The sequence below is a fragment of the Notolabrus celidotus genome, chromosome 16 (assembly GCF_009762535.1).
Source record: "Notolabrus celidotus isolate fNotCel1 chromosome 16, fNotCel1.pri, whole genome shotgun sequence".
In the NCBI taxonomy this organism is placed as follows: domain Eukaryota; kingdom Metazoa; phylum Chordata; class Actinopteri; order Labriformes; family Labridae; genus Notolabrus; species Notolabrus celidotus.
This window is the reverse complement of record NC_048287.1, coordinates 3,679,683-3,705,165: the sequence shown is the minus strand read 5'-3', so window position 1 is coordinate 3,705,165 and position 25,483 is coordinate 3,679,683. Positions and strand designations below refer to the sequence as shown.

Below are 25,483 nucleotides of genomic sequence, written 5' to 3'. Positions count from 1 at the left end.
CTACCTGCTGCTTCTGGCAGCGACACGGACAAAGAGGGGGCTCAACACTTTCTTGTGTTTGATTGCAAACAATAAGGGGATTTGAATCTACTCATGACAGCCATGGCAACGGATTTTGGGTGCCAACCATCACGTGGAGTAAAGTTCTCTTTTAAATAAATACAAGCCTGAAATATAATAGCTGAGGGGTCTATAAGAGAGGTCGTTTTAGGCACTGACTCTAGCTTCTCTCCGTGAACTTAAAATGTGTTTTCATAACTTCTCACAGGTAGAACAAAAAGATCACACAAGGGCTCATAACTAGGACAGGCTCACACCACCAACTGGTTCCAAGAAAAACTCAGATATTCAGGGACACAGTTTGAGTTGGTCTCCACTTCTCCTGCTTTTGGCACCAAGATAGAAACCAAACAAGCTAATTAAGGGATGCAGTCTTAAGATTAAAACTGACTAAAAGAGAATAAAACTCAGCAAAATCAGTGTTTCACAAATGCTTCCAGCAGCTGAATTTCCAGAGGTCACCTCCTCTATAAAAAAAAAACGTATCAGGTCATTAAAAGTGGTGCAAAATCAAATAAAAAATGCAGTTTCATGTTTAAAATCTATTATTTTAAGGGATTTGGTCAGCCTTGGTTTCTGAAAGTCCAGCTGCTTAGGCTCAGCAGCTCGCTAAATCCTACATTCAGTCAAATAATAAAGGTGGTGCAACACGAAACGCTAAAGTCGTCGGTTAGACATGTTCAACAACACGAGAGATAAAGAGTGTGTGTCACAGGTAAAACATGAGTCTCGTGTTCAGGACTTTGGTGACGTGCTGAGTTGAAAGTAATAAAGGAAGTGGAGTCATACTGAACGTCCAGATTCAGTCACAGTCCTGCTTTTCTGTTCGGTGTCTCCCACAGCCACATTCATTGAGGTTGCTACAATCATTGAAGTGATGTTCTGTGGTCAAAGGCATGGAAACACTTATCGTAAACCTATCGCAGTAGTACCATGAGGTGATCCGTGTAACGCATGTCAAATGCAGTTCTGAGAAAATAGTTCTTTTTTGAAGATGCAGTGTTTTTGAGACTTCACAGAGTTCGAAACACGAGTAAGAAAACGCACAAAAATACAAATCGCTCTGGCATGTTCCGGTTTCAGTTGCAGTACAGTAGAAGAGCTACATTATAGATCAAGCATGAGATGCATTAATTTCCTAGAAAGGCAGCTAATTGATGAAGCATGTTTGTGCTCCATGGTATAAAAATGGCAATCTGGAAGCACAGGAACGTGAGGTTACTCTCCCAATCCATTACAAAGGTCATCAAAATGTGAATGCAAGGCATGAATGTGTTCCCTCAGATTATGAACAGTGTGTACCTCTATTCCATGATTAATACAGCGACACAACTTGTACACTTTGCAGGTGGTGATGGCTTAAGCCTGCTGTTATGCTTTCAAAGATTCCTAATCCATTAAGAGTTTGGTTCTGATATGTGTGGAGGTGGTGTGTTCAGTTACTTCTCTCAAATTAAACGGCTGAATGCAAATCAATCTCCGTCACCGGGGCACTCCAGATCCACCACCAGAGAGATGCCGGTAACATGCCGTCTGCCTCCCACAAACCAAACGTGTTTGTGTACGTGTTGGACATTCCTGTTTAACCATCTCCTCCTGGAGGCGAATAGTCCTTGATTACTTTCACTAATCACCGTCTAGAAGGTCAACCCCTCGTCCAGCCTGAAGGGGGTTCCACTTTGTCCTACACCTGCCTCCCAGGTCATCGCAGGTTGAGGGCCAGGGCCACCGTGAGGATGATGCCCATCAGCATCAGGAAAGGCAGCCAGGTCTTCAGAAAGCCTGCGCAGCTGGAGGGATGAGAGGGAACAGAGAGATGAAGGTGTTGACAGGAGCGGGGAGGTGATGGCAAACAGGAAGGGAACAAGAAAACACTTTGCACAATCTAGCCAACAGAGGTGTAGGAGAGGAGCAAGGGATATAGGGTTATACGCCAACTATGAATTTACTTCTGCATGTTGGACAGTGTGTGTGGAGAGAGAGAGAGGGAGAGGGAGAGGGAGAGAGAGATAGAGAGGGAGAGAGAGAGAGAGAGAGAGAGAGAGAGAGAGAGAGAGAGAGAGAGAGAGAGAGAGAGCTTATCTATTGGTATTCTGAAATGTAACAGTAGGACTTGTCAGCTTCATTTTGGTTGTATCGAGGGTTCTGCAGAAATCTGTTACAGAATGAGGCAGCACAGATTTAATGCTTCCCAAGAGTCGGGTTCAAGGAAACATCAGTGAGAGGGTGCCAAAGCCCCTGGGATCCCACTGAGAAACCTCTGACAACAGGCTTCAGCCCTACATCTTATCATGGCTTTAAAGAGAGCTGCAGTGGATTACAGGTGAGGCACTGGTCAGAGCCTGATGGATTTAACTGTCTCAAAGTCTAAACACAGAGACATGAGCAGGTCCTGGGGATGCTCTGCCAGGCCTGTACAGCAGCCATGTTCTGGTCCTGCTTGTTTTTGGGGGGTTTCAGCAGGTGAGCCACCTGCTCAGTTGGAATAAGATCAAGGGAATGACATGAGGCAAGGTCATTTCCTGCTGTCCTGTCAAAAACTAAGAGAGTGATCCACCTAAATCAGCAGAATGACGTTTAATTTACACACCCCTGAACAACACCTCTGCCATCTTTGCTTTGGTTAAACGATGAAAACACTTTACCTAGGAATGTAAGAAATGCCAACCATGCATGCAGCCTGTTAGAGTCGCTCCTCTTCGTTCATTCTTCTTTCTAATCTTTCTTCTCTTTCTTCATCAAACTTTGTCAGATTTTTCTCTGGCAGTTTGTTGAAGTTGTGAGCTCTTTTGTCCTTCTGTTGGTGAGAGTTGTGAACTGTTTTTCACCATGAAATCACCAACTTTAACTTTTACTGTTATTACTGTTACTGTACAACCCCGCTTTGTTTTGTTTTTACTCATGCTCAGCTGGTTGAGCCGAAGCAGGCCGGCTCGTCTGCTCGGGCCGCTGGATGTTCCTGCAGAGCCCTGGAGATTTGGAACACATGGAGGCAGAGGAGGCATAGAGCTACGAGGAGGAGAGCTGGTATAAGAAGACGGAGGTTTATGGAGAGGAGTTAGAAGCCGTGTCTCTCCTCTCTCATCATGGGCAACGTGAGATCTCTGGCTGCATCAGGATAGCAGCGAGAGCGCTGTGGTCCTCCTCATATTATCTGCACAGGGAGATCTCACATGTCATACTGGTGGCTGTTTACATCCCCCCTCTGTCAACCTGACTACGGCGTCCAACGTTCTCAACGCTGCCATAGCCAGACTCCAGACAGACCACCAGAGTGCCCTCTTCCTGATCTCCAGACAGACCACCAGAGTGCCCTCTTCCTGATCTCCAGACAGACCACCAGAGTGCCCTCTTCCTGATCTCCAGAAAGACCACCAGAGTGCCCTCTTCCTAATCTCCAGACAGACCACCAGAGTGCCCTCTTCCTGATCTCCAGACAGACCACCAGAGTGCCCTCTTCCTGATCTCCAGACAGACCACCAGAGTGCCCTCTTCCTGATCTCCAGACAGACCACCAGAGTGCCCTCTTCCTGATCTCCAGAAAGACCACCAGAGTGCCCTCTTCCTAATCTCCAGACAGACCACCAGAGTGCCCTCTTCCTGATCTCCAGACAGACCACCAGAGTGCCCTCTTCCTGATCTCCAGACAGACCACCAGAGTGCCCTCTTCCTGATCTCCAGAAAGACCACCAGAGTGCCCTCTTCCTAATCTCCAGACAGACCACCAGAGTGCCCTCTTCCTGAACTCCAGAAAGACCACCAGAGGGCCCTCTTCCTGATCTCCAGACAGACCACCAGAGGGCCCTCTTCCTGATCTCTGGGGACTTCAACCATGGATTTATTTTCTACATAGCTTATTGTGTCTTCTGTACATACTTTTATTATCATTATTTTCATTGTATTAGTATTTATATCTTATTAATTACTTTCTTCTATTAATATTATTTGATATTCTTATTTATTGTGTATAGGAGCAACTGTAATGACTGAATTTCCCCCTGGATAAATAAAGTTTTTCTGATTCTGATTCTGAAGTATGAATCCGTGTTCCCCGGGTAAAGCCTGAACATCTTACCTGACGTGTTTCCCATGGATCAGAGCGAGAGCACACAGGTTGACCATGTTCCACGAGGTGCTGTTTTCATACTGCATCAGGTTGAGAGCCATGGCGACGTGTGAGTGACAGTTGTCACAGCAGAGGTTGTGCTTCAAAGAAGAAGAGTACAAGTCATGACGGGTGTTTTCAACTTTTACAAGATGAGATGTTCAAAGAAATCACTTACCATCCTGTGTTTGTACTCCTCTGAAGCGTCATGGACCGCGGTGTCCCAGGCATTAGAGCCACTGGCATAGACTTTACCAACATCCAGCATCCAGTACCTGCAGCCGGAGAGGACAACAGAGGAGTGTTGAAGAGGATAGAGGTAGAGACACATGTATGAGGATGTTTGCACAAAACAAAATAACAACACGCAAAATATTTCCAGAGCACGTACTTTGTCGGTCTTCCAAAAGCCATGTTATCTTCCTGCAAAATAAGACATGTTTATGGGTATACATTATTACAAACACATCAATAATCATGTCTACATTACAGACAAACATCACCAGGCACTACTGTAACTCATGATGTGATGAAGAGTCACATGTTCACTGATAAACTGTGGGTGTGTAGGAAACTGGGAGATGAAGGGAATCAAGAATGTAGCAAATGTTCCTCACATCCTGTTTGTCTTTATTCATCATCTGTTTGTTTATGTGAAACAACCAAACGGGTCCGAATCAAACGGTGAAGCTGCACCACATGTGGCAGCAGGGCCTGCTTCATGATGTTGAGAAGATTTGGAAGTAATGTGCAGAATATGAGTCCCTTACCCCCCCTTTATAGATGCTACATCTTCATCAGCAGCTTTTTTTGAGAAAACAATAATCCACCTATTTCTTTAAGTGGAAATACTACCTCGGGTCAAAGCAGTGCCTTCTGATCCAGAGCTATAAATAGCCTCAACATTGAATGAACGGAGAATTAGCTCCACCCCCTCCTCCACCTACAGCTGGGGAGAGAGGCTGCATTATACCTGCGTCCCCTTGTCCCCACATGTTTACCCTGTAGCCAACATCCAGACTCTCTCATAACTTCTAAATGACGAGGAGAAACAGTCACATTATGAGCTGCTTACTTTGTTCTACACGGTGGAAATCTTGAGCTTCAACATAGAACAATACATTCTTAAAAAGCATGTCATGGTGAGTTATCAGTTAGGTAAGCTAAGGATCATACTGGTTAATATTAAACCTTAAAAAGCATGTCATGGTGAGTTATCAGTTAGGTAAGCTAAGGATCATACTGGTTAATATTAAACCTTAAAAAGCATGTCATGGTGAGTTATCAGTTAGGTAAGCTAAGGATCATACTGGTTAATATTAAATTTTAAAAGCATGTTAGAAATGTTGGACAGTAATCTAAAGTAACTTATAAGAGCAGTAAGGTAGCATGCTAATAAAAACAGCTGCTTCTGAAGCTCAACAGTCACCTCAGAGAGATTCTTCAGGACACTTCCGAGTTGTTTTAATACTTCCAAGTTAGTTTTTTAAGTAAGCTGTACTGAAAATAAGTTTAAAGGTTAAAAAATAAAGTTTGGAGGGCATAGATATATTTTTTATTGGAATGTTGGAGTATTGATGTTCTGGAGTTCTGATGACATCTCAGCTCCTCTTTCTTTCATGTTTGAAAGTAAACCATGCCTAACAGCATTCATTTTGGAATTTTCCTATTTATGTCACTTTATTAAAGGCAGTGTGCTCTTCACGTTGTTATTAGCGTTTCCAATACAATACAATTTTATTTATGATACTACTCACAAGTTACTCACTACTTACTCTTACTCTGAAGTAGTTGGGTTTTTTTAGGTACTTATTTACTCTTACTCAAGAACTTATTTTTACGAGTACTCTTACTTCTACTTGAGTAACATCATTGTAAAGTAACAGTACTTTTAATTGACTACTGTTTCGGTTCACTAACATTCCCCAGGACTGGTTCACTAACTTTCCCCAGGACCAGTCCACTAACTTTCCCCAGGACCAGTTCACTAACATTCCCCAGGACCAGTCCACTAACTTTCCCCAGGACCAGTTTACTAACATTCCCCAGGACCAGTCCACTAACTTTCCCCAGGACCGGTTCACTAACTTTCCCCAGGACCAGTTCACTAACTTTCCCCAGGACCAGTTCACTAACATTCCCCAGGACCAGTCCACTAACTTTCCCCAGGACCAGTTCACTAACTTTCCCCAGGACCAGTCCACTAACTTTCCCCAGGACCGGTCCATTAACATTCCCCAGGACCAGTCCACTAACATTCCCCAGGACCAGTCCACTAACTTTCCCCAGGTACAGTTCGCTAACATTCCCCAGGACCAGTCCACTAACTTTCCCCAGGACCGGTCCATTAACATTCCCCAGGACCAGTCCACTAACATTCCCCAGGACCAGTCCACTAACTTTCCCCAGGACCAGTCCACTAACTTTCCCCAGGACCAGTTCACTAACATTCCCCAGGACCAGTCCACTAACATTCCCCAGGACCAGTCCACTAACTTTCCCCAGGACCAGTCCACTAACTTTTCCCAGGACCGGTTCATTAACTTTCCCCTGGACCAGTTCACTAACTCGCCCCAGGACCGGTTCACTAACTTTCCCCAAACAGCTCCGTCTGACACTCGGAGCCAAGCTCCTCTGCGTGTACATACTACACTTCAGCCTCCTCTGCTCCGGGTGTCCCATGGTCCTGATGCCCCGGAGACTACGGAGTGATAAAACTAATAAATGATAGAAGTCCTGATTCTGAAGTATTTTGTGACTCAGCACTCAGAGAACATTGTAAATGAATAATTTTCAGATTCTGGAGTTTTGATGTCTTTAGATTCAGAGTCAGACGGCTCAAACATGCAGGCTGTGAACTCTCTCTTGACCTGTCAATCAAAGAGTTAGGCCACGCCCACACAGTCCTGAGAAATGCTCTGTCCTGTAAAAGAAGCTGTTTTTGAACAGAGTGACTTCAGAGTTATGGATGATAATTTTCACTCAGATTTTTGTTGAAGCTTGATTACACATTACATTTTGATATTCTATATGAATTTGAAATATTCTATTTACGTTCCCAGAGGCTTTAACAGTATAATTCAATAAATAGTTTCATAGCCTGGCACTGAAAAAAGAGCCTCCTGTTTTGTTCCTGACCTTTTAGAACTTATCAAAAGTCTCAAGTGCTGCTCTACTTTCCCTTCAGGTCTGCTGGTACTTGTTCCAAACACGGCAATTACTACTGGTTAAATCACAGGGCTCCAAGTGTCCAGCAGAGAAACATTGACTGGAGCTGTGAACTCTGCAGACACACAAGGAAGTCTCACCTCTCAGTGCATCTAAACTTAAGACGTTTGGAGAGCTGGTTCTGTTTTTAGAGACAGAGGTGCATGCAAAGTGCTTGCTGTTAAGTAGAACACAACAATCAAGGGCTTCCTGGTTTCCCACCTTGTACATCATACCCTCTCTCTCTTATCCCTGGCTTCCTGGCTTCACTATCAAACAAAGGCAAGGTGCGATGACGTATGATGAATGATAACAAGCTCCACATCCATTGTGCGGCTACAGAGCTCTGTAACGGAGTTCACCTACCAGCTACGGTTCTATCTTGAAGTGGGCTCATGCAAACACTGCAGCCACACAGTCATTACTCACTGAGACAAAGTAAGGTCCAGCAAAGTCCCGGATGACACCAGTGGAGGTGCAGATTCCCATATGACCAATGAATGGAAACAGCCATCTGCACACACACACAAAAAAAACAAAACATGCAAAGTCAGCATTACGGCATAAAAGTGTTATTTCTTAAGATTAACACATAAGCAAATATCAGTGCACATAGCATCTCTTCAGACCAGGTCCACACAGGGAAGACAAAGCACAGGGTTCACATAGCAGTTTGCATGCCACCAATTCATGCGTGTGTCTGCACTGCCTCAGTGGATGCTTGCTGCCATGGGTGGGGAGTGTTTTCAGTACCATCAGCTCTTCAAAAGATGATAGCACAGAGTGTTTTATTCTGAAAATTAACCGGATGTTTTCATTTTGTTTTGGTGAAACCTGACTTCCTGTCCTGCTCCATCTGCTCTGTTGAGATTGATGCGTCGTGCTCCGGCGTCCCGCAAAAATACAAGTCTTGTGTATCTGATCCGGAGGGCTCAGTCCTGCCGGATCAGAGACGCAGCTGGAACGCAACGGAGCGGATCCGGTGGAAGTTAACACGTTGACTATAATAGAAACCTATCAGATCCGGTGCCATGATGGATCAGAGACGGACCGGACAAGGATCTGGTGGAATTTGGCCGTCAGTCATGTAGTCGTTCATGACCTCTTGTTGAAGCAAATCAGCCACTAGCTTCACACAGCAAATCTGAGCTGGTTTCCTTCCTGAGTTTGCATTTGATGGAAATTCCCAGTCCGACAAATAGATCACTAAACTTCTTACATGAAACAAAACTTGACTGAGGAACACAGACAGCTTTCCACCGTCATTTGAAGCCTTCAGAGAGCATGTTTCATATCTTTAAGTCCTCTCTTCTTGTCTTCAAACGTCTGACTGGAATAAACATAGTGTAATGAGATGGTGTAGCAGGCAGATACAGGAAATGCTTTATGAATGTTGTTGAATAAGTAATGAGTTACTCCAGATATCAGCCGAGGAAGACAAACACAAAGAAAGATGCACGATATTACACTTTTGCTCTGCCAGTATTTTCAAACACACGGATACACACACTTTCTCTCACTGTAAAGAACAAGTCTCTCTTCTACTAGAGTTTACCTCTTACTGTGACAGTCTGTTCTAGAAACAAACCACAAACATGTGACTCTATCATACATGGTAAAAGTAATCTTCTTCAAATATAAGGTGTTTTTCGACCAGAGGTACTTTACCCCTGAACTACGTGTGTTTCGACCGGTGGACCCAGGGTTTAAATTCAGTTCAGGGGTAGATAATCTCCACTTAAAAAGCCCCTGCTAAGGGGGTAGTACTTTTCAAAGGTCCCGGGACTTTGGGGGGGCAGGGCCTGCAATGCTGAACGTGTCTGATTGGTAGATTAACCGCAGTGTTTTTATTCCTCCCTCCGTCCACAATAACATCACACACATCTGTGATTCACTTGATTTCTCTTTCTTTCATTAGTTTTTATTTGTTCTATCTTGTTTGTATGTGTGTGTACTTTTCAAAAGAAGAAGCTGTGATTCTCTTGATTTAGCAGCTTGTAACAGTAGTCTTCTCTCAGCCCACCATGAATGCGTCTCTCCCGGTGTTCCGGTTTTAAAAGTGACCCTGTAAACTGGAGACCTTCAGCTGAACGTGTCAGTGTTTGTGGAGTTTACACAGCTGTTGAAACACAGAGGGAGTTCCTGGGAATGCAAACTAGTTTAGTTTTTATTAAGATTTCAAAATATCCTCATCAGATATTTAATGATCGTCTAAAGACGTTTATGAGGGATGCATCCGGCTGAGAGTCTCCAGTTAACAGGGTCGCTGTTTAAACCAAAACACCGGCCGATCTCTGCCACGGCTTTTTGAGTTCAAAAGGATTTTAAAGCCGTGTTGAAACGTCTTTGCTACTCGCTCTTATCTCCTCTCACGTGTTGATTCAGTGAATCCATCTGTGATGAAATATAGCACCATCTAAAACAGCGCCAGCTCAGTCTCTTCATGCTAACAGGCTAACTGTTGTGTTGCTCATAACGATACCTGCCTGTCCGTCTGCTTCTATGGTGTCATCTGTGATGAATGGCATTCCTCTTTGTTTTACTGCCCTCTACTGGTCTGGTGGTGTAGTGCATTTACTTTTTTTTTCTCCATACGTCACTGGCCTGATTTACACAATCTACCCGGGTCTTCAGCCCACGGCCGAAACGCAGACAACAATGGTGGCATAGGAACCTTTTAGTTCAGGGTAAAGTAGACATGGTTCTTAGCTTTGTGAAATGACGGTAAGTCTCTGTGCTGTTCAGGATGACGTTTCTTGAGATGCACAGGTAGTGTTAGAACAGTGATGTTGCAAATAGCAATTTCACTGTCTGTCTTCAACACTTCAAAATACTTCCATACAGCCAAATACAAGGCAGCTTGTATTTGGCGCAAGTAAGCTATCATTGCATGTGCAAAATATCCCCTTGTCACGGTGCATATCAGTGGCAATGCTTTGTAAGCTTTAATCTGCATTTACAGATATCATTTTGATAATGTCATGCATCCCTGCATACTTTTTATACTTTTGATAAATATGTAGGATACATGTCTGCATACATTTTAAAGCTTTAGTTATTAATCAAGATGAGAGGGGCGTTTTCATTAGTTACCTCTACTTGTTCCTGTTAGTGTGGACACAGTGTATCTCACAAAGCATGGCTGAAGCAGCTACACAGTGGTTATGTTAAAGTGGTGTATCATCCTGTAGTAGTTTATATGGTGCAGGTCCACCTTCTATTTCCAGAGTGGATGTGACGTTTGGTATCATTTTCAACAACAAAAATGAGGAACTCTGCATTAACCCTCCTGTTATGATTGTTTCTTAGGGACAGCAATAATCTTCCTGGGTCAACTTGACCTGGGGCAAATTTAATAATTCAAAAGTATCAGAACCCAAAAAATCCCAATTTACATTTTTTATTCTCATTATTAACTCCATTACTAACCTTTTAAACCAATATCTAGTGCAATGGTGTCCTTTAATTCTCACAGATCATGGTTATTGGAGGATAACTCACTCGTTTTTTTTATGAACATTCATGTTAAAACTTTTTTTTATGTACATTGGAAAGTGATTGGACTGAAATATGTCACACAGTTGCAAAGAAACATTTAGTGTTTGACACTTCTGACTCCTTTTAGCCTCCACTTTGACTGCCGGGTCAAATTGACCCACGAACAGTATCTATGATATAAACATGCAGGTGGGTTGCAAATATGTGAAATTAACCATTTTCATTTTATATGTTGTTCACGCTAATTAAGCCAGGCGAAAAAATACTTTTAACATTTTTTTTCCTCTTTTTTGAACTTTAAAATTGGTCAATTTGACCCTCAACATAACAGAAGGGTTAATGTGATTCTGTGTTTAACAAAATTCTTTATACACAAAACTAGACTTTTACATTATTATTATTATTATTATTATTATTATTATTATTGTTGTTGTTGTTATTATTATATTTTTATTTTTATTCTTGTACATAGAGAGCACAGCTTACCAAGTCAAATTCCTTGTGTGTTCAAGCATACCTGGCCAATAAAGCTGATTCTGATTCTGAAAGTCCTCCCCCAATGTTATCTATTTTTTGGAGTAAATTTAAATGATACCTCAAGTCCTTACAATTAGTAAAAGGAAAAATTGCACAAACAGTTTATGATATTTTAAAGAAACTTCCCCAATGAATTATAAACTGAAAACTGATATGCTTTTTAATTTTTTTTTAAATTAATTGTTTATCTTATTTATTTATATTTTCTTATATTAAGTCCAGACCTAATTAAATGCACTTTAAGACACTGTCATTCATTTCAATATTTCAAAATGATGTACTGTTAATTATTGTCTTGGCAATTCTATACAGAATGTAACCACATTTTGTATATTTTGTACATTTTCAATACAAAAAGAATAATATTTAATTTTGTATGGAGCAGATGTTGCAGCAGGTTTCAGTTGTATGCAGAATGAGGAAGAAGCAATGCTGAGTATTCCTCTGTAACCTGTTGTCCACTATAAGACAATAAGAGTGTTTCTGCATTATTCCTATGACCTGTTTTTTCATGTGATGGACTTCTTCATCTTTAAACTGTAGTGTTTCTGATGTTACTCATGAACCATGTTTATTATACATGTGTGTTTATGAATGCAGCACACGCTTTACATTCAGCTCACTCTCTCAAACAGAGACTTTAAAACAACAACAGGTCAAACAGCAGCAACAGGGTGTTATTGTTTGTGTGCTAGCTAACTGTAAGCTAAGCTAATGAAGCTCACTTCGTCTCATGTCTGTTCAGGCAGAGCCCACGCGCACAGGTTACGGCAATAACTCACGATAACACGGGGATGGGAGTCCAAACAACACAGTACGGGTAGCGACTGGTCTCTGTGTTAATTTTCTCAGACGCTATGTGGTAATTCTTCATGGTGTCTTTATCAACAACAGCCGCCATCACCAACAGCTGTGGAGAATGAACTTCATGTGTCCCAGTTAGAGCTGCGTCAAGCTGGCCGGAAACACGGGCAGAAACCGGAAGTGCAATTACCTGACCTTCAAAATAAAAAACAACATGTTGGAAATGGATGTTACTAAAATGAGAGGTTGGCTCTTATAAAATAAGATAAGATAAGATATGACTTTATTGATCCCCAGTGGGAACTTCGGTGGTTGCAGTGACCCAGACATAAATACAATCAAGAATATGTTTAAATAAGTACATATAGAAATAGATAAATAAAGAGAATACAAATCAGATCACATTAGAAATACTGTATTTATCCCGGGGGGAAATTCAGTCGTTAAAGTTGCCCCTATACACAATAAGTAAGTATATCAAATAATATTAATAGAAGAAGTAATTAATAAGATATAAATGCAAATACAATGAAAATAATGATTTTAAAAGTATGTACAGAAGACAGAATGAACTATGTAGAAAATAAATGGTTGGAGCCCCCTGAGATCAGGAAGAGGGCACTCTGGTGGTCTGTCTGGAGTCTGGCAGCGTTGAGAACATTGGATGCTTGAAGAGATATACAAATGTTACAAGTGAATTAAAAAGTGTTAATTACAGGCAGTATTAAAAAAGTTTCAGTAGTGACAGGTTGACATGGTGTGATTATGGTTTAGTTATGACAGATTAAGCAATACAATAAATAATACATATGGGTATCAATCAATTGATCAATTAATCAATCAATCAATCAATCAATCAATCAATCAATCAATCAATCAATCAATCAATCAATCAATCAATCAATCAGACTTTGTTTATAAAGCCCTGACCCCAAACCCACCCCAAAATCCTAAGGTTAAGAACACAATATAATATGCAACAATAGTAATAGGAATAAATAAATAAATAAAATAAAATAAATGAAAAATAAAACAGAAGTTGGTGAACGAACTGAGGAAACGCTCTCATGATATCTTAATGAGGAAACACTGGAGGTAAAATAAGATCTTAAAACTCAACACAGGAAATTAATCTCACCAAAATAAGATACTTTTCTAATAATAATAATAATAAAACACTAAAATATTAAACCACTTAAAGAAAATAAGATGCTATACTTAAAAAAAAAAAAAAATAGATAAAGTTGAATAAAAAGTGAAAAAGACAGGTGGTTACTGTGTACACTGTCTACACTGTCCACATTAATGAGGTAACTTTTCTATGTTTGTTTTGGTCTTTTGCAACGATATCATTTATACAGGACACTGGAGTAAATACACTCTTTGGCTTCTGAAATTGACATAGTATGGAAGAGGATCAGGGCTACAAAAAAATACATTTTTGGAGGTTAAGCCAAAAAATAGAAAAAAAAATCTGACTTTAAATAAACAGTTAAATATGATCACTAGCATAGGGAATAGGAGGGGCCATGGAAAAAAATCTTGGAGGTAAAAAATCAGATTTTCTTTTTATTACATGTTTTTTTATTTGCAGATTTTTTATTTGTATTTTTATATTTATTTTTATTTAGAATTTTTAAGGTTAGTTTTCAGGTGTCTATATTTATTGTGCTTACTGTCTTGTTAAGTACCAGTGTTCCATTCACCACGTCAAATTACTTGTGAGTGCGAGCTCACTTGGCAATAAAGATTTCTTGATTCTTGATTTTGCAAAAAAAAAAGTCAGACTGCTGAGATTAAAGTCAGAATTAAAAAAAAATCCATAAAAAAATATTTTAATGGCCTTACAACCTCCCAATTTTTTCCCAGTTGCCCTAATCCTCTCCTGCAGAATGGCCTCCATCTGTTGCATACTGTAAAGGCTCATAATGCCCATTTATTGTGCAGCCCTAAGAGTACGTTTTACTTTGAAAGGAGTAGCCGGAAGCTGTTTCTTTCACTCCAGCCGGCTTCATAGGATTGCCTGTCTTGGCAGCAGCAGTAGCTTCCGGGATCAATGCGAGCCAGCAGGGGAAATAGATCTGTCTAAAACTTTAGTCTAACAAGCCTTTAACTGTGTTTAACTCTCTACCTTACAGCAACAAATCATTAATGACATTTTAAATAAAAATACAGAAAGTGCAAGTTTTCATAGTGATTTTAAAGGTGTTCACGAAGATTTTACTGATCCTTCTGAAATAGCAAATTAATTTAACAAGTTCTTTGTTAATATTGGTCCATCACTTGCAGTCTCTTATTTTGACTTTAAGAGTCCCTCCACTACATTTTTTTTTTCACTTGCAGTGAGTCTGAGCTTGTAGGAATAGTGTACAAACTCAAATCAACTGCAGCAGGTCCTGATGAACTGAATTCTTTTGTACCCATCCTTAACCTCTCTCTAGAAACTGGTTCCTTTCCAGATCAACTTAAATGGGCTAAAGTCATTCCTCTATTTAAAGCTGAGGATCCATCCTTATTTTCTAATTACAGACCGATATCAGTTCTTCCTTGTTTCTTTTTCTAGAAAAACTTGCTTACAATCGTTTGTTAAAGTATCTGGATGAAAATTATATTCTTTATGCCCATCAGTATGGATTTAGAGCAAATCATTCAACCTCAATGGCTCTCACCAACCTGTTTGATAAAATCACTGAGGCCCTTGATAACTAGGAGATTACACTTGGTGTGTTTGTTGATCTGTCTAAGGCATTTGATACTGTCAATCATGAAATTTTACTGCAGAAACTTTCTCTATACGGTTTACATGGAACTGAGTTGTTATGGTTCAGAAGCTACTTATCAACATGAAAGCAATATGTTTTATGGAATAATACTGTATCTGATTATTATTGATTTCATGTGGGGTGCCACAGGGTTCAATCCTGTAACCTTTATTATTTCTATCATATATTAATGACTTGTACATGACTTCATCTAAAGCACATTTCATCTTGTTTGCTGATGATTCTAATATTTTCTATCTGGTAAAGATGGACACAAACTGGTATCTGAAATGAACACCGAATTAGATAAAGTTAACACGTGGTTTAAAGCAAACAGGTTATCACTTAATATCAACAAAAGTGTATACATGATGTTTACACCCAGAAACCTTCAGGTTAATAATAATTTTCCTGGTATACATGTCACCAATAATTTATTAGAGAGAGTTAAAGTTACAACATTTCTGGGAGTTCTCATTGATGAAAAGCTCACCTGGAAAATTCACATAGATCACATTACCAGTAAAATTGAAAGGAATATTGGAATCATCAGAAGAATCAGACAGTTGTTGCCAAGGAAAATCCTTCTTAAATTGTATTACACTATGATTTATCCTTATATATCTTACTGCAACATTGTTTGGGCTAGCACCTTTAAAAGTAACCTGAATGGTATTTGGTCTCTGCAGAAAGGTTTTATTAAAATGATCACTTATCCAATCGATTCAGTAGTTCTACTCCCTATTTTTCAATCATTACAAATCCTCCCCATCTTTGATCTTCACCGTCTACAAATTAATATTTTTGTCTTTCAATACATTCACAACTTACTCCCAGTAAGCTTTCAGGATTTATTTCAGTTTAACTCTCAGATCCATCTTTACCAAACAAGATCTGCAAACAAACTCCATCCAGCTTTCTTTAGGACAACCTTTTCTCAGTTTTCCATCAGATACAGAGGCCCTCACTTTTGGAACAGTTTACCTGGTCATATAACAAGTAACACAAATTTCAACTCATTCAAGAAAAAAAACATACAATTTCTATTAGGTGAATTAAGTAATGCAACATGATACAATTTTAATGCATATTTACAAACACATAATCTCCCCACTTTCCTAACTTATACATAAATATTCTGTTCTTTCCCTTTCTCTTCTTTTCTTTTCATCATTGTTTTAAATATTACTCCCTCTTATTAATATTTTTTTGTTTTGTATGTAGATATTCTGTTTCTACATTAATACTTAGTCTTTGTGTTGATTATTTTCTATGGAGGGCCACTCGACAAGCCTGTTAGGGCTTTTTTGGCTCCTCCTGCACATAACATGTTAGTGGTTAATTTTATTATTGAATTTTATCTGTTATATCTTGGCTTGTGTTATTGAACATGCAATGTTTGTTTTGTTCTTTTACATGTGCAATAAATAGATTAAATAAAAAATATATATAAATAAATAAAAAACAAATATGTCTCAACCAAAGCAATTTAAAATACATTCATTTTAAACACTTTTCCTTGAGTACGATCAAGTTTGGGGAATCTTATAGAAGCCTCCTTGCTATAAATGTGTTTTGGTGTCACGTTAGTAAACCTCCAGAGGATAATAATCATCGTCATGTCACACAGGGTTGTTCAGAATGAAGGATTCTTTCATTTTCACCCTACATTTTGAGCTGTAAAATGTCTAAGAAGGTGTCGACTTGTATCACTGACAGATAACCAACAGATGGGTGAAGTTCATTACTGTGGACAGGGGCTTATCCACTGAGGTGGCCAGTGTCTATAATAAAGTCCTACTCATTCATTATTTTCACAGGGCTTTATAACATTAATCTACGGAAAAGGATTAGGGCCACTGAAAAAAACAAAACAAGTTAAGGTACATTTTTTATTATTATTAGGGCCCAAGCACCGATGGTGGCGAAGGCCCTATTGTAACCCTAAGGGTTATTATTATAGGAGATTGCAGTTTTGGACCCCTGAACGTTAATGAAAGCGCGGATATTTTTGCACACTCATCAGGCTTGGTGAAAATTGCAAGTTATTATAGGTCTCGCAAAAAAATTGTAGTAGCGCCCCCTAGAGGTAAAAATAACACCCTACGCATCGAGTTTTTTGAGCTACATGCATGAAAAATCTTACACATATTTATGGCATCAGGACGCACAAAAAAGTCAGTGGCACCCATATTCAAAACTCAACAGGAAGGGCGCCACCTAGCTTTGAACATGAAAAAATGGACCAAAATGGGTCTGTTCAAGGGTGCATACTTTTGCTAATTTCTCCTAAAGCTTTTCTCCGATTCAGTCCAAACTAGGCACATTCTATAGTAAACCCATTGACGATTAATACAAAGTAAAGGCATTCCGTTCAGATGAAAGATGTGGGCGTGTCAAACTTTGGGGCGGGGCATTAAAAAAAAAACGTCGGAAAATTGATTTTTGTGACTTTAAAATGCACATAATCTCACCTCATCCAACACACTCGTTAGTGCTGGGAAAAATTGCAACATTTTATGGGTTTCGCAAAAAAAGTCGAAAAGATGTGCTCACTAGCGCCCCCTACAGTTTTCCAAAACCCCTCCCCATAGGGGTTATTTTGAGCTACATGCTTGAAAAATTCTACGCATATTCATGGCATCAGGAAGCACAAAAAAGCCTCTCGCACCCATATCCCAAACTCAATAGGAAGAGCGCCACCTAGCTTTGAAAATGAAAAATTGCGTCAAAATAAGGGTGCATACTAACGCTATTAACTTCTAGAGCTTTTCTCCGATTCAGTCCAAACCAAGGTCAACCTATAGTAGACACATTGACGAGAAAATTAACAGAACATATTTTGATCAGACAAAAATTGTGGGCGTGGCATGCGTTGAGGCGGGGCATCAAACACACATACAGCTTTGAATGTGAAGTATGACGCCCAAATAAGGGTGCATACTTTTGAGAGCCCCTCCTAGAGTTTTACTCCGATTCAGTCCAAACAAGGCACATTCTATAGCAGACATATTGATGATTAAGTTATTGTTAAAGGAATTCTGTTCAGACTAAAATTGTGGGCGTGGCAGACTCTGAAGTTTGGGGTTTTCTTAAAAACTTGGAACATTTGCTCCACCTAAGCCAGTATATACTCTCAGATCTAGCTTTCGCATCATGTGGTGGCAAATATCAGGCGACGATTTACGTGTGGCGGCGGCTCGCGTAGGCGGCGGCTGCGGGTGTGCGAGGGCCCGTTCATCGCCGCTTGCGGCTTTAATTATTATTATTATTCTGAATATTTTTCCTGACATTCAGGGAGAGTGTCACTTTCACTTTATGGCATGCAGGAGGAGTACAGCAGGACTGCGGTCAAGCCAGCCTCCACTGTATTCTGTTGTTCACAAACAGGCATTACGGTAATAGCGCTGAAACATGACTTTTACATTTTCTAACTAAAAGCAGTTTGAAAGAGTAGAACATTGTAATGGTTGCAGCTCATTTTAAACTGATAGTACAACACAACAACCTGAATCAATAGACAAGTGTAAAAAAAAAAAAAACACTGAAAGGAGAACACAATAAATTTTGTCTGACTCGACACAAACTAAGGTGGATTTTCAAAATAAAAGCTGTCTGAAATATAAAATTGTGACTGGTAATTATATATTTGGCATTACAATAAATCTCAGTTTCCACTGATATGTTTTGATTCAGACTGAAAGGAGAAAACCTCAAAATGTGATGCTGCCAATTACAGCTACACCTGATTTGGAATTTCAAAATAAAAGCCATTGAAAATGTAGCATTTTGGATATTTTCAATGTGAGATTCTTAAAAAAAAAAATCCCTGTTCCCGATGACTAATTTCAATTCACACTAAAAGTAGACAGAATTCTGACTTTAATCTCAGAAATGTGGCTTTAACCTCAGAATTCTGACTTTTTTTTCATAATAATAATAATAATAATTTTTAAAAATGACCTTAATTCAATTTTTTTTTCAGTGGCCCTAATCCTTGTCCGTATTTATCATCACACACAATAAGTACAATTTTATAATGTCTTAGTGGAACATAAAACTGCACAGGTTATGTATAAAGCACAAAATAATGTACTTCCTCACTGTGTTTAGGGGTTGTTTGAAATCAGAAAAAGCAGGTGTGAATTAAGAGGAACAGATATTTTTATAAGACAAAGACAAGGACAACTGTTGATGGATTTCACTCCGGTTCACTCGTCTTGCTGCTTGTTGAGAATGAAATTATGAAATGAGAATGTTTTTGTTTTTTTTGCAAGTTTGTTTCTGAATGAATGTTTAAAGATTGCTTTGTTATAATTTAACATAATTACTAGCACAATGCAGTTCAAGTCCCCAGTGGGTTAGGTTCCTTTCTGTGTGGAGTTTGCATGTTCACTCTCTGGATGAAGCCTGGTTCTTCTCAGATTATGATGAATTGACCTTTTTGATGTCCAACTTAAACATCAGGGCTCCTAAGGCTGCACTTCCTCCAAGGCCTGACGATGAACTAGACATCCCAAATCCTAAAGAGAATGGTTATGATCCAGCTCTGAATCATGAAGGAGCAGCGTGTTTCTCCCAGGATTTAAAGCCGTGGGAGAGCAAGAACCAGGGCTTGACTTGCATTGAATCATCTCCTACACTTATTAATGAGCCACTGGATGCTGGGACTGATGTGAAAGGATATGCAGATTTGAAGCACATCAGGTTCCCTTCCCTGAGCGACCTCACTGAGACACAGGATCCAGTTCTGAAGGAAGAACCAACTGGAGGAGTGCTTCACTCTCTAGATGACAATATTTTGACAAACCCCAGTGGATGGCGCCTCAGGAGGAGGATGTTGGGACTGGTGAAGAAAGATGTGCAGATTTGAGGACTATCAGTTTCCCTTCCCTGGACGACTGAGATCCAGTTCATTCAAAGACGATGTGATACATGTGACAATAAAAAAACAAAATAAATATAAATTCCTCTGGACAGCTGAGCTTGTCATCGAATGTCTTTAACTAAAACTCAACTGTTTCCCTCTGCCTTCAAGCTGACAGGGAAATAATAACTCATATTTATGTTGTCCCTTTTCACAGTCTTGATGGAGAGTATGCTTTTTAACTTTCAGAGCAGCCTTGTTTCATTTCTAAGTTTCACTTGTCATTATGTGAGCCAGCTTTAACTATAAGCTTTATCAAAAAGGAAAGTTTCACCTCAGAAACCACTGGCTCGTCTGCCACAATGTCCTTCCTCCTCAGGGAAAATGAGGCTGTCATGGTGTTGGAAACAACCAGGCTCTGCTTGGACATGGATTGGCATCATTTATATTTAATGCAGCTTGTGTACACTAGAAATCACTTGACAGGGGGAAAACAAAACTACTTCAACAAATTTTAGACTTGAAATTATACCATGACACTTCAGTATTTATCCAAGTTTTTACTGTGTGTTGCACAAAAGACACGAGCCTGAGAGGCCACACACTTATTTTCCTTTGGATCTACCGTAATACTAACTGGGTCAACAGGGAAAGTCCTTAACAGTTTATTTCGGAGTGCATTTACTCCAGGTGTGACGGTAGACTGTATAAAAAACTGACGTACAACATTCATAACACATCTGTTTCTGAAGCCCTGTTTTGAAATTAATCATTGGCAGGAACCATATTGGATATGCTGACTTCTGTCGAGGTTAAGAGGCGGGCTTTGAGCCTCCTCGCTAACAGCTACAGTGTTCCCACCTGTCAATCAAGTCAGCTGTGCCTCTCATAATGGAAAACTCGTAAACTTAATATCTTCAAAACTGCCGCCTTATGAAATAATTCAACCCCCGTACAGTGTGTGTCATTCCAGAAATGAGCTATCCAGACTACACTTGTTTTTTGAACCAGGCTGTAAACTTGTTTATTTCTGCAGCAAAGATCGTCTTCTTTATATGGGTGTGTCTTACCTCTATTCAACCAACCAGAACCGGGTTGTATTTCCAGGCTGGTGCTCCCGCTGGTTCGGAGTTGGTTGAACTCGCGTACCAATCTGCAATACATCGAAAATCCGCTTGAGGCTGGCTGCAGAAACACCGGAAACCACATAGACATGAATGGGAAAAAAATGATCTTTGCAGCATTAATAAACATGTTTACAGCCTGGTTCAAAAAACGGCTTCGCCCTACAACGCTAATCTCTCTAATGGCACACACTGTACGGGGGGTGAATTTTTTTCTAATGTGATGGTTAAGAAGATATTAAGATTATGAGTTTTGCCCAAATAAGGACATGACTGACGTGACTCCCGGTCGGGAACACACAGCCATTGGCTAAGAGACTCACACTACGTCACACTCTGCCTAGTTGAGTTCCGCATTACCAATATGGCTGCTGCTGTCGATTTGCTTCAAAACAGCTCTCAGGAACAGATGGGTGACATCACGGATACTATGTCAATATTTTATACAGTCCATGGTACCAACACAGCACCCGTTTGTTTAACCGCCCGCTCAAGCCTGTGGAAGAGGCACGTCATGACGTCAGATTTATGTGACCGCTTTTCCCAGCAGCGCTAGGGGTTGTCTTAGAATCCATTAGTCTCTTTTATTCTTTCGCTGCAGGACAATGGCGGAAACACGTTTGGTTTGTGTTTTTGATCACGGCCCCTCGCCCCTCGCCCCTCGCCCCTCGCCCCTCGCCCCTCGCCCCTCACCCCTCACCCCTCACCCCTCACCCCTGACCTAAGCGGTCGAAACATGAAAAACCGGTTCTCAATTGAGCGCCGGCTCCAAAACAGCCGTGAAACTGCCTCGGTCTAAAAGATGTATAGGTCCAAGGCCATGGTGCTCTGCAGGAGAACTGCAGATTGCTCTCCCTGGTTGGAAAGTGAGTCTTTGCCCGAAGTGAAGGAGTTCAAGTGTTTTTGGGTCTTAAAGAGCCGTGCTGCTTCGCGTTGAAAGGAGCTAGTGTAGGGTCCTGTGTAGGTGTTCCAGTCATGTCAAACTAAGAAGAGGTCAACGGTAGACCTAGAACTTGCTGGAGGGTTTATATATCCCATTCGCCCTGGGAACTCTTCAGGAGGAGCTGGGGAGAGGGATGTCTAGGTCAGCTTGCTCACGGAGATAAGAGGAAGAAGAAGGATGGATAGATGAGGTGTTCCAGAGACTTGGCTTGTAGAAGTCTTGAAAGTCATGAGTAAATTAAAATGGAGCCTTAAAGTAACTGATACAAGCACAGAGAGGCTAAAACAAATGAGATGAGACAAAAGGGTGTGCTCTGTGTCAAGGGTCAGGGAGAAAACAATCCTTAACAGAGGAGAAGGACACATGCTCAGTGTTGCTGCGATAATGCTAATTTATTAGAAACTTCAGGACTTCTTCCCCGGCTACAGCACAGAGAGTCCTCCTGTTTTCATGCCAACACTAAGAGAGTCTCCAGTACAGCAGAGGTGAAGGGCTGTAGCTATCGAAGGAGTTATCTATGGCAATGGTGGAAATGGAAACAAAGATGAACCCAGGGGAACTGCCGGGGCCCTGTGTACTCCATACTGGGTCCCATTAGATGTGACAGGTGATATATTGTGCGAAGGGCAAAAACAAACTACTCAGCAAAAGCAGGCAGACATTGATAAACGAAGGCACACTAGGCTCATCATCGGGGAGCTGAGGGAATTCTCCGGCAAAATGCCACCTCAATATCTGCTGGAGCCGTCCAACCCAATTAGGCCAGAAGATGTGCTGCTTTAAGGACTGTAACTCGCTGACATGTGATCCTCTTCAGTCAGAGGTTTCAAATGTAAAATGTCAAGTGTCCCTGAGTTTCCCCCTAAAGCTCCCTGGGCTGTAATAACCCAGCTGGGAAGTAAAATGTGGCTCTAATTCAACACTTTTAGGAAGCTGTTTGTGACTGTAGCAGGGCGGTTGTTAAAGAGTAAAGGCAGTGAGAAGACGCTGTTTTTCCTTCGTGAACTCAAGTCTGCATGTAAAGAAGGTTAAAGGTCATCAGAGGCTAATGAAGCCTTTAAAATGTTGTGTTTATAATAAGTGGACACAAATACAACTCCCATTGATTGAGAGTAATTTGTGAAAATTGTGTTATTGATTTCCTGTTCAGTGCTACTCTAAGCTTTATATTTTACCCCTCTTTGGAGTAAAGGAACGTCTTCTCAGCTTAGAGCAGACTTGATGCAGGCCTCAAAATGTCCCCAGGGTCTTGACCTTCGGAGGACCCAGAGGAGGGGGAACACTTTAAAGTAATTAGTTTGTGATCATTTGACTAACTGAAAAAATTTGGCAGAAAATTACCCACACAGGCAATTTTATTTTTGCACAGACTGCACTATTAAATTGCACAATTCCCTGAAATCTCACCACACTGTGATAAATGCAACTTGAACACACAGTTATGCCCTGTGTCCCAGCTTGAGGAATTTCTTGATTGGAATCTTTAATTTTCTTTCACAAGTTCTTGGGTTTGAGATTAAATCTTCGGTGACCCTGAAGGACAAAACTAATTTACAAAAGATGGAACACTTTTACAAAGTTGGAGACAAATTTACATATTGGAAAAAATGGTTACATTTTATATAACAAAACTACATTAGCAAAACACTTTGACCAAGGCAAAAACAAATTTTAATTTAAGAAAACAAATTTACAAAATCAAAAAAACACTTTTACAAGCGGTGAGACAATTTTACAAATGACAGAACACTTTTACTAATCCTGAAACAAATTGACATTCATTTTTAACGTAAAGGGAATGTACCACACACCAGAAGTGATCCGGTACCAAACGGAGTCCCAGTACCAAACGTTGCTTTGTTTGGTTTCTCTCCATCCAAACAAACTAAATGACCCCTCACTCGATCACTCCCGGATCACTTCCAGATAATTTACAGCTACCCAATAGCCAATCAAAACATAGCATCACTGTATCCGGGGAAAACAACGCAACAACGTTACGTTCCAAAGAAAAGGATGCATATGTGCATTGCAGTCTGACCGCAAGTTACATTAGACGCACTCCCCCCCCAAATCTTGAGAGCCCTGGATTTATGTTTGCAGTTTTTAAAAATAGTCCCAGTGATTCCTCGTCAGTGATCGTTCAGTGGTGATGTATTCTTCTCTCCCTGTTGTGGTGGATTGAACATGAAACTGTCCTCATTCAGCTCTCCTTCTTCTCTGAGCTCTGTGGTTCACACACCTTTAAAAAGAAACTAATGTCACAACTTTGAACCCTGCTGCTATCATCACCACCGCTCATGGTTTAACTTTCTTTGTAGAGATCACTAACCTAAAGTTTCTCTCACCTGCTCCTCTCCTTCATCATATTAATGGACAGGATCCAAGATGGAAACATCCGTAACCTGCTGATTTAGCATGCTAACCAAAGCTAACGTTTTAGCCTCATTGGTTTGATGCTAACAGAAGCTAACGGTTTCCCCTCACCTTACGGTCTATGGTGTCAACAAGCAGAAGCTAAATGTGTCTGAACTCTTTTCTGTGGATTGATTTGACATGACGTGTGATCAGTTTGTCTCTGGTGTTGCTCATGTTAGTGAAAGTTAATAACTGTTGTCAAGGGGTTTTGACCTTAATTTTAAGTGTGCAAATGTGTTGAAAATAAATTGTGATCATTAATGAAAAGGAAAAAAAAAACAGAATCAAATAAATAAGAGTAAAATATGTTCACAACATACCTTTTCTCACATGCTTCATCTGCGTATCACGTTTTAAGTGGTGAAGAAAGCTGCTATTAACGTTTTTGCAAAGAGAAACACTGCCCCCGTGTGGAGAAGCTGCAGAGTTACAGGGAGACCATCTCGAAAACTGCCTCCTCACTGAAACAGGTTCTACAGGTTCAGCAAGAGAAAACATGCTCCCATTACTCTCAAAGAGAAAAGGAGACAAGAATACTTTGCCTGCTTGACCCTCCCATACACACACTAACACACAAACACACACACACACACACACACACACGCACACACACACACACACACACACACACACAAACACACACACACACACACACACACACACACACGCACACACACACACATTCCTGGCACTACTTTATCACAAACTTTATTGAATCTTTTAAATTGAAGTCTCTCGTCCATAAATGTCTTAAGTCATTTGCTTTTCTCCCCAGTTTGTAATATATCACATTGTGTTACCCGTTAATATCTTATTCCATGTGCACAACAAGTAAATGTTTCTGTCAGTTATTTTTTGAAAGGAGCTGAAGAGAGACAGGAAACTTGGGGCATAGATAGCGAGGCAGGAGGATGGGGCTGGAGTCAAACCAGCGACCACAAGGACCAGAACCTCTGTGAGTGGGGTACGCAATTTAACCAACAGGCCAAAACTGCACCCCTAGTTAATCCGTTTTAAGCAAGAATATGTCAAACCCTGTTAGTAAAGAACTAGGAAAAGAGAGCATATCTCCCCTGTGTTAGCTTCTCTTCACTAGCTCCCCATAAAATCTAGCATATCATTTAAAATACTACTTCTGACCTAGTCTTAGTGCCCTAT

At 40.4% G+C, this 25,483-nt stretch overlaps 1 protein-coding gene across 1 annotated transcript in view; it reads right to left on the bottom strand.

Annotated features, from left to right (window-relative positions):
• The window catches only part of tmem222b (transmembrane protein 222b), a 13,085-nt gene extending 712 nt beyond the window's left edge, over window positions 1-12,373 (bottom strand). Inside the window, exons 1-6 of the mRNA XM_034705098.1 lie at window positions 12,190-12,373; window positions 7,802-7,886; window positions 4,557-4,588; window positions 4,344-4,440; window positions 4,136-4,266; window positions 1-1,850 (exon numbers count right to left, since the gene is read on the bottom strand). The exon at window positions 1-1,850 is cut by the window's left edge and continues 712 nt beyond it. Coding sequence (XP_034560989.1) covers window positions 1,763-1,850; window positions 4,136-4,266; window positions 4,344-4,440; window positions 4,557-4,588; window positions 7,802-7,886; window positions 12,190-12,308 — 552 coding nt within the window. The 5' untranslated portion in view covers window positions 12,309-12,373 and the 3' untranslated portion in view covers window positions 1-1,762. The remainder of the gene's footprint in view (window positions 1,851-4,135; window positions 4,267-4,343; window positions 4,441-4,556; window positions 4,589-7,801; window positions 7,887-12,189) is intronic.
• Window positions 12,374-25,483: the final 13,110 nt, after the last annotated feature.